Below are 13968 nucleotides of genomic sequence, written 5' to 3' on the forward strand. Positions count from 1 at the left end.
AGTGAAGACAACAGAAAGAAAAAGTTTAATGACATAGTAAGGGATTGGAGAGGGTAGAGGTGTTCAGTGGCAGGGGGAGGGAGAAGACATTTTTGTAGTAAGACCCTCACAGTTGGCCCACAATTCTCCAGGAAGGGCTATTGAAAACAGTACATGCTGGTGCAGCTGGATTTCCTATAGAAAGAGAGGGTGATTGTTCTGTAAACACACAAGAGGCAATGCTGACCTGCACACTTAGCACATACTTGACAAATGGGCAGTGCATTTAACAAAATATCTGCCATTATACAGGCCTCCCCTTTTCCTGAATCATAAACATGACCAAAGAGATTGAGAGTAGGACCCAGAATTCATCATCATGGATAAGGACTACACTGATTTTTCCTTTAACATTGTAATGGTCAACTCATTCACTAAACTGAATAAAATGGACAAACCCTTACAGTATTAATCCATTCAATCACCACTCCAGATGTCTTACAAAAGACACAATAGTAGCTTTTAACACAATATGAGAAGAAGTGGGAATTTTCTTCCTTCATGTATTTGCCTTAAGGGTAACTACACATAGAGCTCTAAATTCCCATGTTAAGTTCCAATGCTATGATTTGGTTAGCTCTATGCATAAAATAAAGTTGTAGCAAGAAAGTTCCAGGTCCTTATCACTTTCCTCACGCCTGTTAAGTGTCAAAGTCCCAAGAGGCACAGTCTATGATCCTTTTTTCCTTTGGTGAGTAAAAATTATTTCCTGGCTTCAGTTACTGTTGCAACAGTTTTCATAACCCAACAGCATTCTCTTAACTGCTCCATGCAGTTTGTGCACTGTTACCAATATGATCTTTCCACACAAGTGATCATATGTCAGTAGCTAAAACACAAATTCAGGCTTCCTAAAGGATCTGGTCCTAGCCAACCTCTCCACCCACATTCTCCCACTGTCCTTTGAAGAATCTCTGCAGGGAAGGAAGGATGTCTCCTTTCCAAAGCATTAGTAGCTGCTGATCCTCCAGGCCCCACAGTGAGAGCCCCTGGACCCCATCATCAGTTTTGAGCAATGAAGCAAGATGCTCAGACAAGCTGCCCAGCAGGGACAAGGATGCCATCTGCTTCAAGGGCACCTTCTGATCCCCTTCTTGTGGAGGCTGGACATGCAGTGCACACAGAGAATGCCCACAAGGTATCAGGTAACTGCTGGATGTTGAAACAGAGCTCAAACACTTTAGCATGGGTTGCATGGAGGACTTCTCTGATCATACAGGAATGAGAACATCATATCATCAGACATGTGCTTTTATTTTGAATAGCCTTCTAGTTTTCTCTGAACTCTCCAAGATGATCTCTTATGTTTAACTCCCTACTCCCATGTCCTTATAATAAATGCTAACCATCTAAGAACCTCCTCCCTGACCCTGTGTCTGTGTTTTCTCAACCATACCCTTTGGTCTTGTTGGGTGAGCAAACTGTAGCTTCCCTCAGGCCCCGGGCTACTGACCAACTCCTACTTTCTGTTGACTACTTAATTCATAAGTAATCCTTTCTCTTAAGTTGTCTGTGCATTTCCCTAGCAACTCGCACTCAGAAAGTGCCCTAGAGACAAACCAAACCGAACATTTCACAGGATCTTTGGAGGACTGCCCAGAAGGGTGGCTTACCAGGCATGAAGGTCAATTTCGTAGAAAAAGAGAGAATGATGACTTAGTGTTTAATGGATGCAGAGTTTCAGTTTCAGTTTTAAGGATGAAGAAAGTTCTGGAGGTAGATGGCAGTGTTGGTTGAATGGCAATGTGAATGTATTTAACACCATCAAGCTATATATGTGTAAAATTATTAAGATGCTAAATACTATATAATGCATATTTTATTGCAATAAAAACACAAATAAAGAGCAATGATTTCCAACTCCAGCTGCTTTTCTGATCTAGCGTGCCCTTAGAAGATCAATGGGCTGATGGAAAGTCAGGCATGGGTGAGTTGCCTGCAGGAAAGTCTGGGAAAACAAGGAGATATCAGCAGGCTACCCAAGCAGGCAGACCTATGGCTGACGGTGCCATAGGAAAGATGTGAACACAACATACCTGTTTTAGAATGGCATTTGGGAAAATTACAGTATGCATCTGAGATCAATGGCGTGCGAGGAAGAAGCTGTAGAACATTTTTATTAAATAAGACATATTTATCTTTGAAGCGTGAACACAACATACCAATGAGGCTGATTTTGAACACATTAACAAACTGTAAATGTTGTAGTGCAATATGCTGCACACTTATTCTTCTGTATCTTTAGAAGACAATGTGTACTGAAAAGGGAAGAATGAATCACATCCAAAATTTCCAACAACCTCTTGAAAAGTGTTTATAATTTTGAACAAAATTCTTCACCACATAATTAAATAGGGGCCATCTCATTCCATCATTGTAAGAAATGTTCAGTAGGGGACCCATCTGCTGAAACAAAGAGTCCAGGGAAATAGTAGAGATGAATTAGCACTGCTGCAGAAGATGAGAAGAGAGTTAAGTCATGTATCCTATAAAGATAGAAAAGTTTTCTCAGGAACTTCACTTTCTCTAAGGACACATGAAAGTGGGGACATAGAGAGTATAAACAGCTTTATGTAGAGAGAATTTATTTCTTATGACTTTGGGAAACATAAAAACTGCAAGTTGAGTAAAAAAATTAAAAGAAAAAAAAGTTCCCATTTCTGAAATATAACCAGAAAAATTTGGACTTTGTTTCAGAGGACCAAAATAGATCTGTCACAGATCTGGAATAACTTGTCCTTGGTTCCCTTTCTCATTCCTTTTGGTATAGATTTTAAAATGAAACAAGTCTACTAGGTTGTAAGCTTAGTGATTCAACAATTACTAAATTGAAAGAGAAATTTTGCTCACTAGGTATTAAAACTTAATTAATGGGTACATTCATTAGTGATGCATTTATTTAAATCTCATACTGCTAGGCACTGTTCTAACAACTGAGAATATGAGGACAAGAAAACATCAAGTCTGCCCTCAAAAACTCAAGGAACTCTACTACCTATATATATATATATATGCATATATATTATATATACATATGATATAAATTTCAGTATATGAATATATATACACTTCAATATAAATGCACTGAAATGGATACTCATCTCTACATATTATTCAAATATGGGAAAATGGAATTTTAAAATTTATCTTGGTGCAAAAATTTAGCAATCCATGTATTCTTTTCATAATAGCATTTTCCATGAAGTTTTAAAAAACACTCAATGTACCAAAACAAAGGTATCTTAAACTAATTTTTAATTTTAATTTAATTTTAAATGAATTATTTGAATCACTTTTGCATACAAGATTTTTTTTTTTTTTTTTTTTGGACAGGCAGAGTGAACAGTGAGAGAGAGAGACAGAGAGAAAGGTCTTCCTTTGCCGTTGGTTCACCCTCCAATGGCCGCCGTGGCTGGTGCGCTGCAGCCAGCGCACCGCGCTGATCCAAAGCCAGGAGCCAGGTGCTCATCCTGGTCTCCCATGGGGTGCAGGGCCCAAGGACTTGGGCCATCCTCCACTGCACTCCCTGGCCACAGCAGAGAGCTGGCCTGGAAGAGGGGCAACCGGGACAGAATCCGGCACCCTGACCAGGACTAGAACCCGGTGTGCTGGTGCCGCAACGCGGAGGATTAGCCTAGTGATTAGCTTAGTGAGCCGCGGCACCGGCCTGCATACAAGATCTTGTAAAAGAAGTCAGCCTTCAACATCTGGGGGTCTTTCCACAGATGAAAAATACCGGAAAAGAGGATAGCAATTTAATCTAGCTGTTAGAATCCCAGTTGGGCTGCCAGCATCCCATATTGGAGGATGAAGATTTGAGTCCTTCCAATTCCAGCTTCCTGCTGATGCACACCCTGAGAGGCAGCAGGTGATGGCTCAAGGAGATCTGAATTGAGTTCTTGGCTCCTATCTTTGGCTTGGCGTATCTTTGGCCTGGCAATTGTGTGCATTTGGGAAGTAAACCAGTAAATAGGAGCTTACTCTCTTTCTCTCTCAAATAACTAACTTAACAATAATCTAAAAAAAATCCCTACAAAATTTATTCGGGCTGAACATATAAACTTTTTTCTTCCTGTTATTCCCTAGATGATACAGCATACCATTTACACAGCACTTAGATGGTTTTAGGCAATATAGTGTAGAGGTGATCTAAAATGTAGGGGAGGATGCAGATTCTATACAAATACAAAGCCATTTTGTACACAAAGATACTTCAAATAGTTCATGGACAATGGAATTGGAAGGCGAGTTCATTTTAATACCAAAATTTTTGAAGTCCATGCATACACATGTAAGGGACGTGAGTATCCTCAGATTTTGGCATCTACAGTGGGTCCTGGAACCAATCCCCGGCACAAAAAGAGGGAGAAGTGTGTACAACTACGAATAAAAATGATATGATAAGCACTTTAAAGGAAATGTGGTGAAAAAAAAAGATGGAAAGATCCAATCGGCCCATGAGAGAAGGATGGAGGTGGGGCATGGAGTTGGTGAAGAGACTTCCGGGGGAAGAAGACCTTGTGGTGCTGATCCTGAAAGATGACAGGTCTGCGGGACAGGAGGTGAGATGAGGCTGAACAGACAGATGTTGGTGCCTATGACAGCTGTTACATAAAGAATTTTTACAGGGGTTGGTGTTGTGGAGCAGTGAGATAAGCAGCTGCCTGTGATACTGTCCTCCCATCCTGGAGCATGGGTTTGAGTCCCAGCTGCTCTGTTTCTGAGCAGCTAATTCTCTGTTAGTGTGCCTGGGAAGGCAGTGGAAGATGACCCAAGAACTTGTGCCTTTGTCATCCATGTGGGAGACCCAGATAGAGTTCCTGGCTCCTGGCTTCAGCTGGGCCCATCCCTGGCCATTACAGCAATTTGACGAGTGAACCAGTGGAGAGAAGATTCTCTCTCTCTCTCTTTCTCTCTCTCTCTCTCTCTCTCTCTCTCTCTCTCTCTCTCTCTATCATTCTGATTTCCAAATAAATAAAATAAATCTTGAAAACAACAACAAAAGCTCACAGAAATGGTGGGTAAGTTTTTTCTTAAAGGGCCAGACAGTAAATAATTGGGGCCTGTGGGCCACGTGGTCTACATTTCAGCTCATCAGTTCTATCATTGCAGCAGAAAAGCAGCCACAGACAATGTGAAGATGAGCAGGCACGGCTGAGTTCTTATAGCACCTCCTTTACAAACCCACGTGGCTGACCTGCAGGCTGTAGTACACTGACTTCTGTTCTAGAAAGTAATACCGGTTAAGAGGCAATCCGGACAAAGAAGATGAAGGCCTAACAGGCAGTGACAGGGGGAGCAATAAAAAGGAAATGGTTAGGAGAGATGCAGGGGGCTTCAAAAAGTTAATGGGAAATCCACATTCTCTTTTGATTTCATTTTTTCACGACCTTTTTGAAGTCCCCTCATCCCTTAGAAATAGAATCAACAGAACTTCATGAATGATGACTTCAAGGAGGATAAAAAGAGAAGAGTCTAAGATAAAAAGCTCGTCAACCCCTTCTCTAGTTGTAACCCTGCTGTCAATTTATGTCTTTTACAAAATAAGGTTTAAATTCTTTATTCAAGATCTGTCCTAATTGAACCAACATCAAGGTCTCCAGACTGAGTCAACAGGGATGCTAACAACAGAGATAGTGCAGCCTTAGTGAGAGGCGGTGTTTAACTTTTTCCGAAAGGATTTCGTTACTCTTCTCTTCAAATTTTTTCATGTTTTTGAAACACAGAGAGAGAGACAGAGAGAGAGAGGCATGATGAAGAGAGATCTTCCATCCACGGGTTCATTACAATGTTTGCAACAGCTGTGGCTGGGACCAGGCGAAAGCCAGGAGCCAGGGACTCCATCCGGGTCTCCCACAAGGACGGCAGGGACCTAGGTACTTGGGCCATCACCATTGCCTTCTCTAGTATACTAGCAGGAAGCTGGATCAGAAGTACCGTAGCTGGGACCTGGACCAGCACTCTGATGTGAGTCACTGGCATCACAAGTCTTGGCTCAACCTGCTAAGCCACAATGTTTAGTCCCTCCTTTACTTTTTTAAAGCTGAAGTGAGAGCCATAATTCAGGAGTTCCTTGGAGGAACACAGTGGCAAAAGACAAGGATCTGTAGTTTTAAAGTTTAATTAAATGTTCCTGGTTCTGGTTAACATGGAGTAAACACATTTCATTCCACCTTTCCCACTGACCACAATTAAATCCTCTGGATGGAATACTCCAAAAATGACCAGACAATGTTGAGTTATGTTTTTATTTTTATTTTTTGCTTCCAATATCTCTTGGCTTAGAAACCCCTATGTCTTAGAATTGGAAGTGGGAATGGACAGAAACAAATTCAAGAAAATCTTCTCTAGTCAGAGGGCTGGGAGAAAGACTCCCTGAGGGCTGGATCTCCTTATAGTCTTGTGGCCCCTAAGCAGGAACAATGCCGCCAACTACAGTGGTGGCAGCAGAAGCAGTGTCAGGAGCAGCAGCAGCTTCAAGAGAATTAGGAAGCTTTGCTGCCCAGGCCCCAGCAGACCAACTGTGGGGAGTCTATTAGAGAGTTGCGGACTACAGAGTGCAAGGGTTTATGCAGAGGCCTAAGTCAGCCAGGATAAGGTCTGTGCTGTGCAGATGTCCAGCAATCAGTTCCCCTTACAATGTGACTTTTCAATAAACTCCAACTGGGACCAAGGAAACATCTGTTGTACATTTAGAGGGGATATAAGCTTTATATCTTGGGAGAAAGTGATTAATGACTCCATTGTCTGAATAATTAACAATCTTATCGTTTGCCTCTCGCTGAATACAGGTAACATTGGAGTATGGGAATGTTGGGTACTCTCTTTAATTGATAATCAAGTTTGTTGACTATTATCAGGCACTCTTGGATTTTAACATGATTGATAACCACACAAAAATCTGTTTTGCTTAAGCCTGATTCAACGTGCCCTGTAAGAAAAATATAAAACCTATAACCAAACCCAGACTCATGGAACAGCCAACTCAGGTAATTGACTGGTTGTTTCCAGGTTTAAATCCTCAGTTTGACTTGTTAAATAAACTCTGATATTGAGAGGCTGAAGTTGTGGTACAACAAGTTAAGCTCCTGCTTGGGACACTGGAATCCCATATGGAGAGTTCCTGGGATGAAGTCCTGCCTCTGCCAAGCACTAGCTGCAGCCTGACCCAGCCCTGTTTTTGTGGGCATTTGGGGAGTGAACCAGCAGATGGATGATCTCTTTCTCTCTCTCTCACTCTTCCTTTCAAAAAAATATTTTAAAAACACAAACAAATTCTAATATTTAAAAAACACACAAAAATTCTAACATTGATTTTCTAATCAGACTCTGATTATATTGGTCAACAGTGTGAAGCAGATCCAGCTTACTTTTGTAGCCAGGGTATGAGGAAAGAAATCCTTGGGAGCTGGGGGAAATGGGGAGGATCATAGAGGAGAGGGAGCTGAAGAATGAAGTCTCAGGTTCATCTCCAAGGTGAGTATGTGTAGAACAGACCACAATCAGCAGAACCAGTATCAGGGCCCAGATCTCTTCTTGGGAAGCACAGTGCAGGAGGGACAATAGTAGAGTAAAGGCTTTGAAAACTAAAGTGACAGTAGAATCACAACCTTTGGAAAGTAGTTCAAGACTTGGGATTTGAACCTAACTATATCTCTATTATAGTGTTCAAAAAGTCAATATTCCCTTGAAGTCTGTAGCAGAACCAGTGTCACATAACATAATATTCAAAAGGCCGAGGATATAATCCAAAATTAGTTGACATTCAAAGAACCAGAAAACTAAACAACTCTCAAAGGGAAAAAGCAATTAACAGATGCCAACTCCAAGCTGAGTCATAAGTGGGAATTATAGACAGGACCATGAAGCAGCTATTATAATCATGCTCCACCAAAAGTAAACGTGAAAACCATGACAAGGTGAAGGTCTTTGCAAAGAAATTAAAGTTAAAAAAGAAAATGAGCACATGGAAAATTTGGAACTGAATTATATGAAAACAAAAATAAAACTTTTACTGGAAAGGCTCAATGGAGATGACAGAAGAGAAGCAGTGGTCTTTGAAGACAGACCAATAGAAATGATGAAATTTAAACAATACAAAGAAGAAAATGAGAAAATCCCAAGTGACACTCATGCCACTACAATCCCAAAGAGAGGAGAAGGATTGGGGAAAAAACAATATATTTGAGGAAATAATGCCTGAAAATTTCTCATATTTGGTAAAGGAAATAAATATACAGATCTATGAAGCTCAGCAAATCCAAACATGCTAAACTTAAATGAAAATCATACTTATACATTTTATAACCAAACCACTAAAAACCAAAGATAATACCTTGAAAGCAAACAGAGAAAAGTTACACATTACAAATGGGGGAGTAATTTAAATGACTTTGGATTTTGCATCTAAAGCCATGGAGTTCAGAAGATAATGGAACTATATATTCAATATATAAATTTTTTGAAAATATAAATTATATAACATATTATATGATATATAAATATTACATAAATTTTTATTTTTTAAATCTTATTTGAAAGGCAGAGAAAGAGAGAGACAGAGAGATATCTTCCACCTGCTGGTTCACTCCCCAAAGGCTCACAATATCCAGGGCTAGGCCAGGCCAAATCCAGGATAATGGAACCCCATCTAGGTCTCCCACTTGGGTTGCAGAGACCAAAGTACCTGGGCCATTACCTGCTGCCTCCCAGGGTGTGCATTAGCAAGAAGCTGGATAGGAAGCAGAAGACCAAGGACTTGAACCAGATACTCTGATACAGGATGCAGGCTTCCCAAGTGGCTGCTGCAACAAATGCCAGCTCCAGAACAATATTTTAACTTTAATTTTATTTTTTAAAGACTGATTTATTTATTTGAAAGGCAGAGTTACAGAGAGAGAGAGAGAGACAGATATCTTCCTTCTGCTAGTTTACTCCCCAAATGGCCTCAGTGGCCAGGACTGGGCCAGGCCAAAGCCAGGAGCCAGGAGCTTCATCTGGGTCACCCATGTGGGTGCAGACACCCAAACACCTGGGCTATCCTTGGCTGCTTTCCCAGGTGCATTAGCAGCAAGCAGGATCAGAAGTGGAGCAGCCAGGACTTGAAATGGAGCCCATATGGGATTTCTGCATCCCATCAAGGTGGCTTAATCCATTGTGCTACAATGTTTGCCCCCAGGACAATATTTTAAAGCACTGAAAAAAAGAGAACTGACCATCTAGAATTCTGCAACTAGCAAACACATCCTTTAGAAATAAGGTCGCAATAAAGATATTCTCAGATGAAGGAAAACTAAGAAATTCTTCATTTCTAGATCTACTTTAAAAGAAATGCTAAAACAAGTTCTTCAGATTGAATAATGAAGCTTATAACAGAGGAAAATCAAGAACTTCATGAGTGGAGACAGTAACAGAAATGTAAGTACATGAGTAAATATAAAATTATTATTATTCTCTTGAATTCTTTAAAATAGATATGCCTGCTGGAAACAAAAGTTATGACATTATTTGAGGGGTTTTCAAAGTAGGTAAATGTAACTCTATATAAAAATCATATATATCTATGATATATCTATGATATGATATATATATATATAGGAGACATACATATTAAAGCAATATACTTAGAAACATGTATCCAATTAAAAGGAAATTTCAGTTTTAAAGTAGATATGCTTGCATCCTCAGCTCTAATTACAAAAAGCAGAGGAAATACACCTGTGTCTAACAGCTCACCTTCCCCAATTTGAGTCAAAAATCAGAATTACCTGTAAAGTTCTGGGCTTTGAGATGCAGGTCGTAGAGTTTGTGGATGTAGCGTATATACATCTCCTCCTTGTTCAGTTCAGTCTTATAGAAGTTCTGTAACACAAGAGCACACCTATGGATGATTCCTCAAAAGTCACACCATAGAGGCTTTCTTTTAGTTTGCTGAAATTTCAAGAGAACTGATGTATTTCCCCAAGTAAACATTGTTTGAAAATGAAGTAAGGAGGCCTAGCAACATACTGAATTCAACACAGCACGTAGGAAACATTACCCCACTGGAGAAATTGGTAACTCTTGGGTTACTGACTACCACTGATTCATATTTTCCTTGTTGTTTTCTATTATTTTTTGTTAATTTAATAGACAATCAGCTTATTCAACTAAACAGTACTAAAACTAGGTAACAGACCAACCTGTTCATTCAATTTGTTGACTAATAGTTTTATTTTAAATTTCTAACTTATTTTGCTCTACAGGTAAAGGTCTCTAATATATATAGGTAGGATAAATAAAAGCAAAATTAAATCATTTTCCCCCTTGTAGAAGTAGGTAAAGAGGATAAGTAAATAAAGATGCTCTTTATTGTTATTCTGCATTTATTATTTGTGTTAGAGTGTAAATGTTTCCAGTTATGTTCAAAACACAAAGGGACAAGAGATTTTCATTTCCAGTTATTATCCTAGGACCATGCTTACTGAAAATATTTGTTTACTTGTAAAAAAGTATCTGGACTTCACTAAACTTTAAAATGTTTTAACATTATCAAAAACTCAATGTTGACTGACTGGGACATACTATGTTGGCATTTTAAGGGCGTATTGATAAGCACCCACACATGTTCCTTAGCACACCGGGAAGCCTAACAGTCCTCACTGACCTTGGTAACACAGGAGTAAATGTATATGAAGTTAGATTCCAGGACAAACACGATGTTGTGAGTTTCCAAATGAGGCACTTCTAGGAGCAGATCACTGTATACTATGAAATTCCTGCTTAACACATTTGAAGGACTATTATTTACTGCTATTGTTTCGACTAATGGTACAGGGTATGTAGAAGAAGCAAATGTGAATAGTGACAGGGGCCAAAGGTGATGATTTGAAGGAATGACAAGCTTCTCTAAGGGGTAGAGACCAGGAATTTGATGAAGGAATGATTGTCTTTTCTAAGCCAGACAGGCCAAGAATTCAAAACATTTTTGAAGCTGATTAGCTAGATGGTACCAGATCAAACTAATCAATGTGGCTGCTTAAATTGTCCTTGAACTTGAAACCAGATGACCTCCTATCAAATGCACTTCAGTGCCTATCTCATGGATGTCCAGTCTTCAATCGAAGATTCTTTCAATCTGGGTACACTGACATTAAGTTGGATGCAGTATTAAAATTAAAATAAAAATTTTTTTCTGCAAATTTATGCCATTCTTCTCCTCCTTTTCATTTTGTTTCTTTTCTTTTCTTTTCGAGATTTAAAAAGTAAGATTTATTAGAGTCAAAGACTCCAGTCAGAGTAGCATAGAGGGGGGTTTCCAAGAGAGGAAAAAACCCAAAGGACCCCATGGCACTGGGATTTTAAGTACAATTTTGAGGAAGAAGCTCAATCAATAAGGTGGGAACAAACCCAACAAAAGACCCGATTTAAAATCCTTTATCCTGTCTGGCTTGCTTTTGATAAAACAAAAGCATCAAAAGGGTGGGATACCTAATTTGTTTTCGCCTAATTTGTTTTCACAATAAACTGGGAGCTCAGAAGGGTGGAGTCATCACTCCCTTGTTATTCGAATGTTAAGATTGAAAGCTCCCAAGGAGAGGGCAGGCAGGCACTTCTGACCTTGCTAAAGATAACTTTTGAGGGGAACATTTTCCACCCTCAATTTCCAGACTGCCTATTTACCCATGACTCCTCACATTCCCTTCTCAACAAGAATGGACCCTGACTTCTTTTTTTTTTTTTTGACAGGCAGAGTGTGTAAGACCCTAAAATAATGTTAACAAGGGTAAAAGAAATTGGGCAGGTTTAAAATGGAGTTGCTTGTGAGCTAACTGCATACTGTTCTGCTTCTGTGCAAAATGGCTGGGCTTGCAAAATGCTTTCATGAGATAATTGAACTTTAGTTGAACCTGTAGCATGTGATAATTATTTTAGGAGCTATGTTAAGTTTTTGGGAATCATAAAAGCAGAAGTTGATCGAAAATGTACCCAACCTATGTCCTGATGACCCCGTATTTGTGCTTGCTCAAGTACTTTGTTCCTTTACCCTGGAAAAACCCTTTACCTTGTGATCTTTTGTCATGCTGTAAAAATATGCTAATGTTGTGGTTTTAAGCCTTAAATACTCTGTGCAATTGATGGTCGGGGTCGTTCTCTCAGCACTGCTTTGTAGTGTTACTGAGACGACCCATTTGCAAATGAAATAAACTTTCCTCTGCTTTTGCATCGATTGGAGTGGAATCCGTGCTTCTGGGGGTCTCTCTCTGTGGGACACCAATTTTAGGGTCCTACAAGTGGATAGTGAGAGAGAGACAGAGAGAAAGGTCTTCCTTTTTGCCATTGGTTCACCCTCCAATGGCCGCTGCGGCCAGCACTTTGTGCTGATCCAAAGGCAGGAGCCAGGTGCTTCTCCTGGTCTCCCATGCGGGTGGGGGGCCCAAGGACTTGGGCCATCCTCCACTGCCTTCCCGGGCCATAGCAGAGAGCTGGCCTGGAAGAGGGGCAACCGGGATAGAATCCGGCGCCCCAACCGGGACTAGAACCCGGTGTGCCGGCACCGCAAGGTGGAGGATTAGCCTGTTGAGCCACGGCGCCGGCCCACCCTGACTTCTGTTAGGGGAACTGGGCAATGATCACTCTGGCTGCTTCATGCTGAAAAGGGGCACTGCTGGGAAGGGCAGTCAAGACAGGGTTCCAGCAGATGCCAGCTTGCAGAAACTGTTTCCATCCAAGGTTTCCTGTGCATGGCCACCTAGAATGTTACTTTTTCAAGTCTGTAGAAAATGAAGCTAATAAACAGTTTAAAATGACAATATCTAAAACAAGGACAGTCATTGTTACAGGACCTAAGAAAGGTGCCATCTAAACCACCAGCAAGTTTTCTCATTGAGAGGCAAACAGAAACTGACCAAAGGAGCCTGGTAATAATCAGGTAGGCTTTAAGGCCTTGCCAGTTATGAGCCCCAGACCTGTCTCTTCACATGGGGTACATCCTAAGGGAGGTGTGAACCTCCTTAGGGAAGGCACCCTGTTGACTTCCATTACCTAGCTGGCCTGGGAGGAGAGCTGGCTAGGTAAAGGCAGGTGGCATCCCCAACAGGAAATTTACAGTTTTACCTGCAATGTTGCTGACCCTACTTGGCCATCCCCTCGACAGCAGTCGTTACTTTGGAAGCTGGGCCGAGTGAACAAGGCCTGCAGCTCTGAGCTGGAGCCCTTTGACTCCAGAGCAGTTCCACTTCTGGTGACCCAACTCTTGGCTGGCAGAGCTCTTCATGAGCTGACTTCTGCTGAAGCTCTGGTTTTCCATATAAACCAGTGCAGTGGACTGGCCTGTTGTGTTTCCTTGATGGCAGATCACTGTGCAAAGCAGCCATTAATTGGCCTGCTACCTATCTTTACATTGCTTCTGTTGCCTAGCTTTCTCTTCCTCCTGGTTTTTGTTAATCATTTTGTTTCTTAAAAAAGCTAAGCAAATAATGCTATTCATATCTCTCGTATTATAATTCAAATCATTTTAATTAGCAAGAACTGTTGTACCATACACACTTCTAATAACCCCATTGCGGGTTTTCATATTGCTAGAGGATGATTTGCTCTAACAGCTTTCTTGCAAAAAGCAGCTTTCTTTGAGAACAAAGTAAGTGATCACTCATAAATGAATAGTTCTCCTTAGAAAAACCTCTCCAGGTAGCAGAAGAGCATCTTTCACATATGTTTGGTAAAACTTGGGGCACAAAGAACAAAACAATAATTCTACTTCTAGTATTAGTCATGTCAAATAATACATAGTTTTACCAGTTCAACCCTGGATTTTAACTCTGCACATGTAAAGGATGCAAGAGCTCTCTTGAATACTCTCTTACTTGGTCCTACCACATGGTTGAGGTAAACCTCTAGGAGGAAGTAAGGAGTTGAAGAGAACCACATTGCTGCTAAAAGCATCAGGAA

General features: G+C 40.5%; 1 protein-coding gene across 3 annotated transcripts in view; it reads right to left on the minus strand.

Annotated features, from left to right (window-relative positions):
• DOCK4 (dedicator of cytokinesis 4) overlaps positions 1-13968 on the minus strand; it is a 530859-nt gene that overhangs the window by 55058 nt on the left and 461833 nt on the right. For all 3 annotated transcript variants that reach the window (XM_062177670.1, XM_062177599.1, XM_062177537.1), the window contains exon 35: positions 9807-9900. In XM_062177670.1, the coding sequence (XP_062033654.1) occupies positions 9807-9900 (94 nt within the window). The remainder of the gene's footprint in view (positions 1-9806; positions 9901-13968) is intronic.

This window comes from Lepus europaeus, chromosome 1, assembly GCF_033115175.1.
Source record: "Lepus europaeus isolate LE1 chromosome 1, mLepTim1.pri, whole genome shotgun sequence".
NCBI lineage: Eukaryota > Metazoa > Chordata > Mammalia > Lagomorpha > Leporidae > Lepus > Lepus europaeus.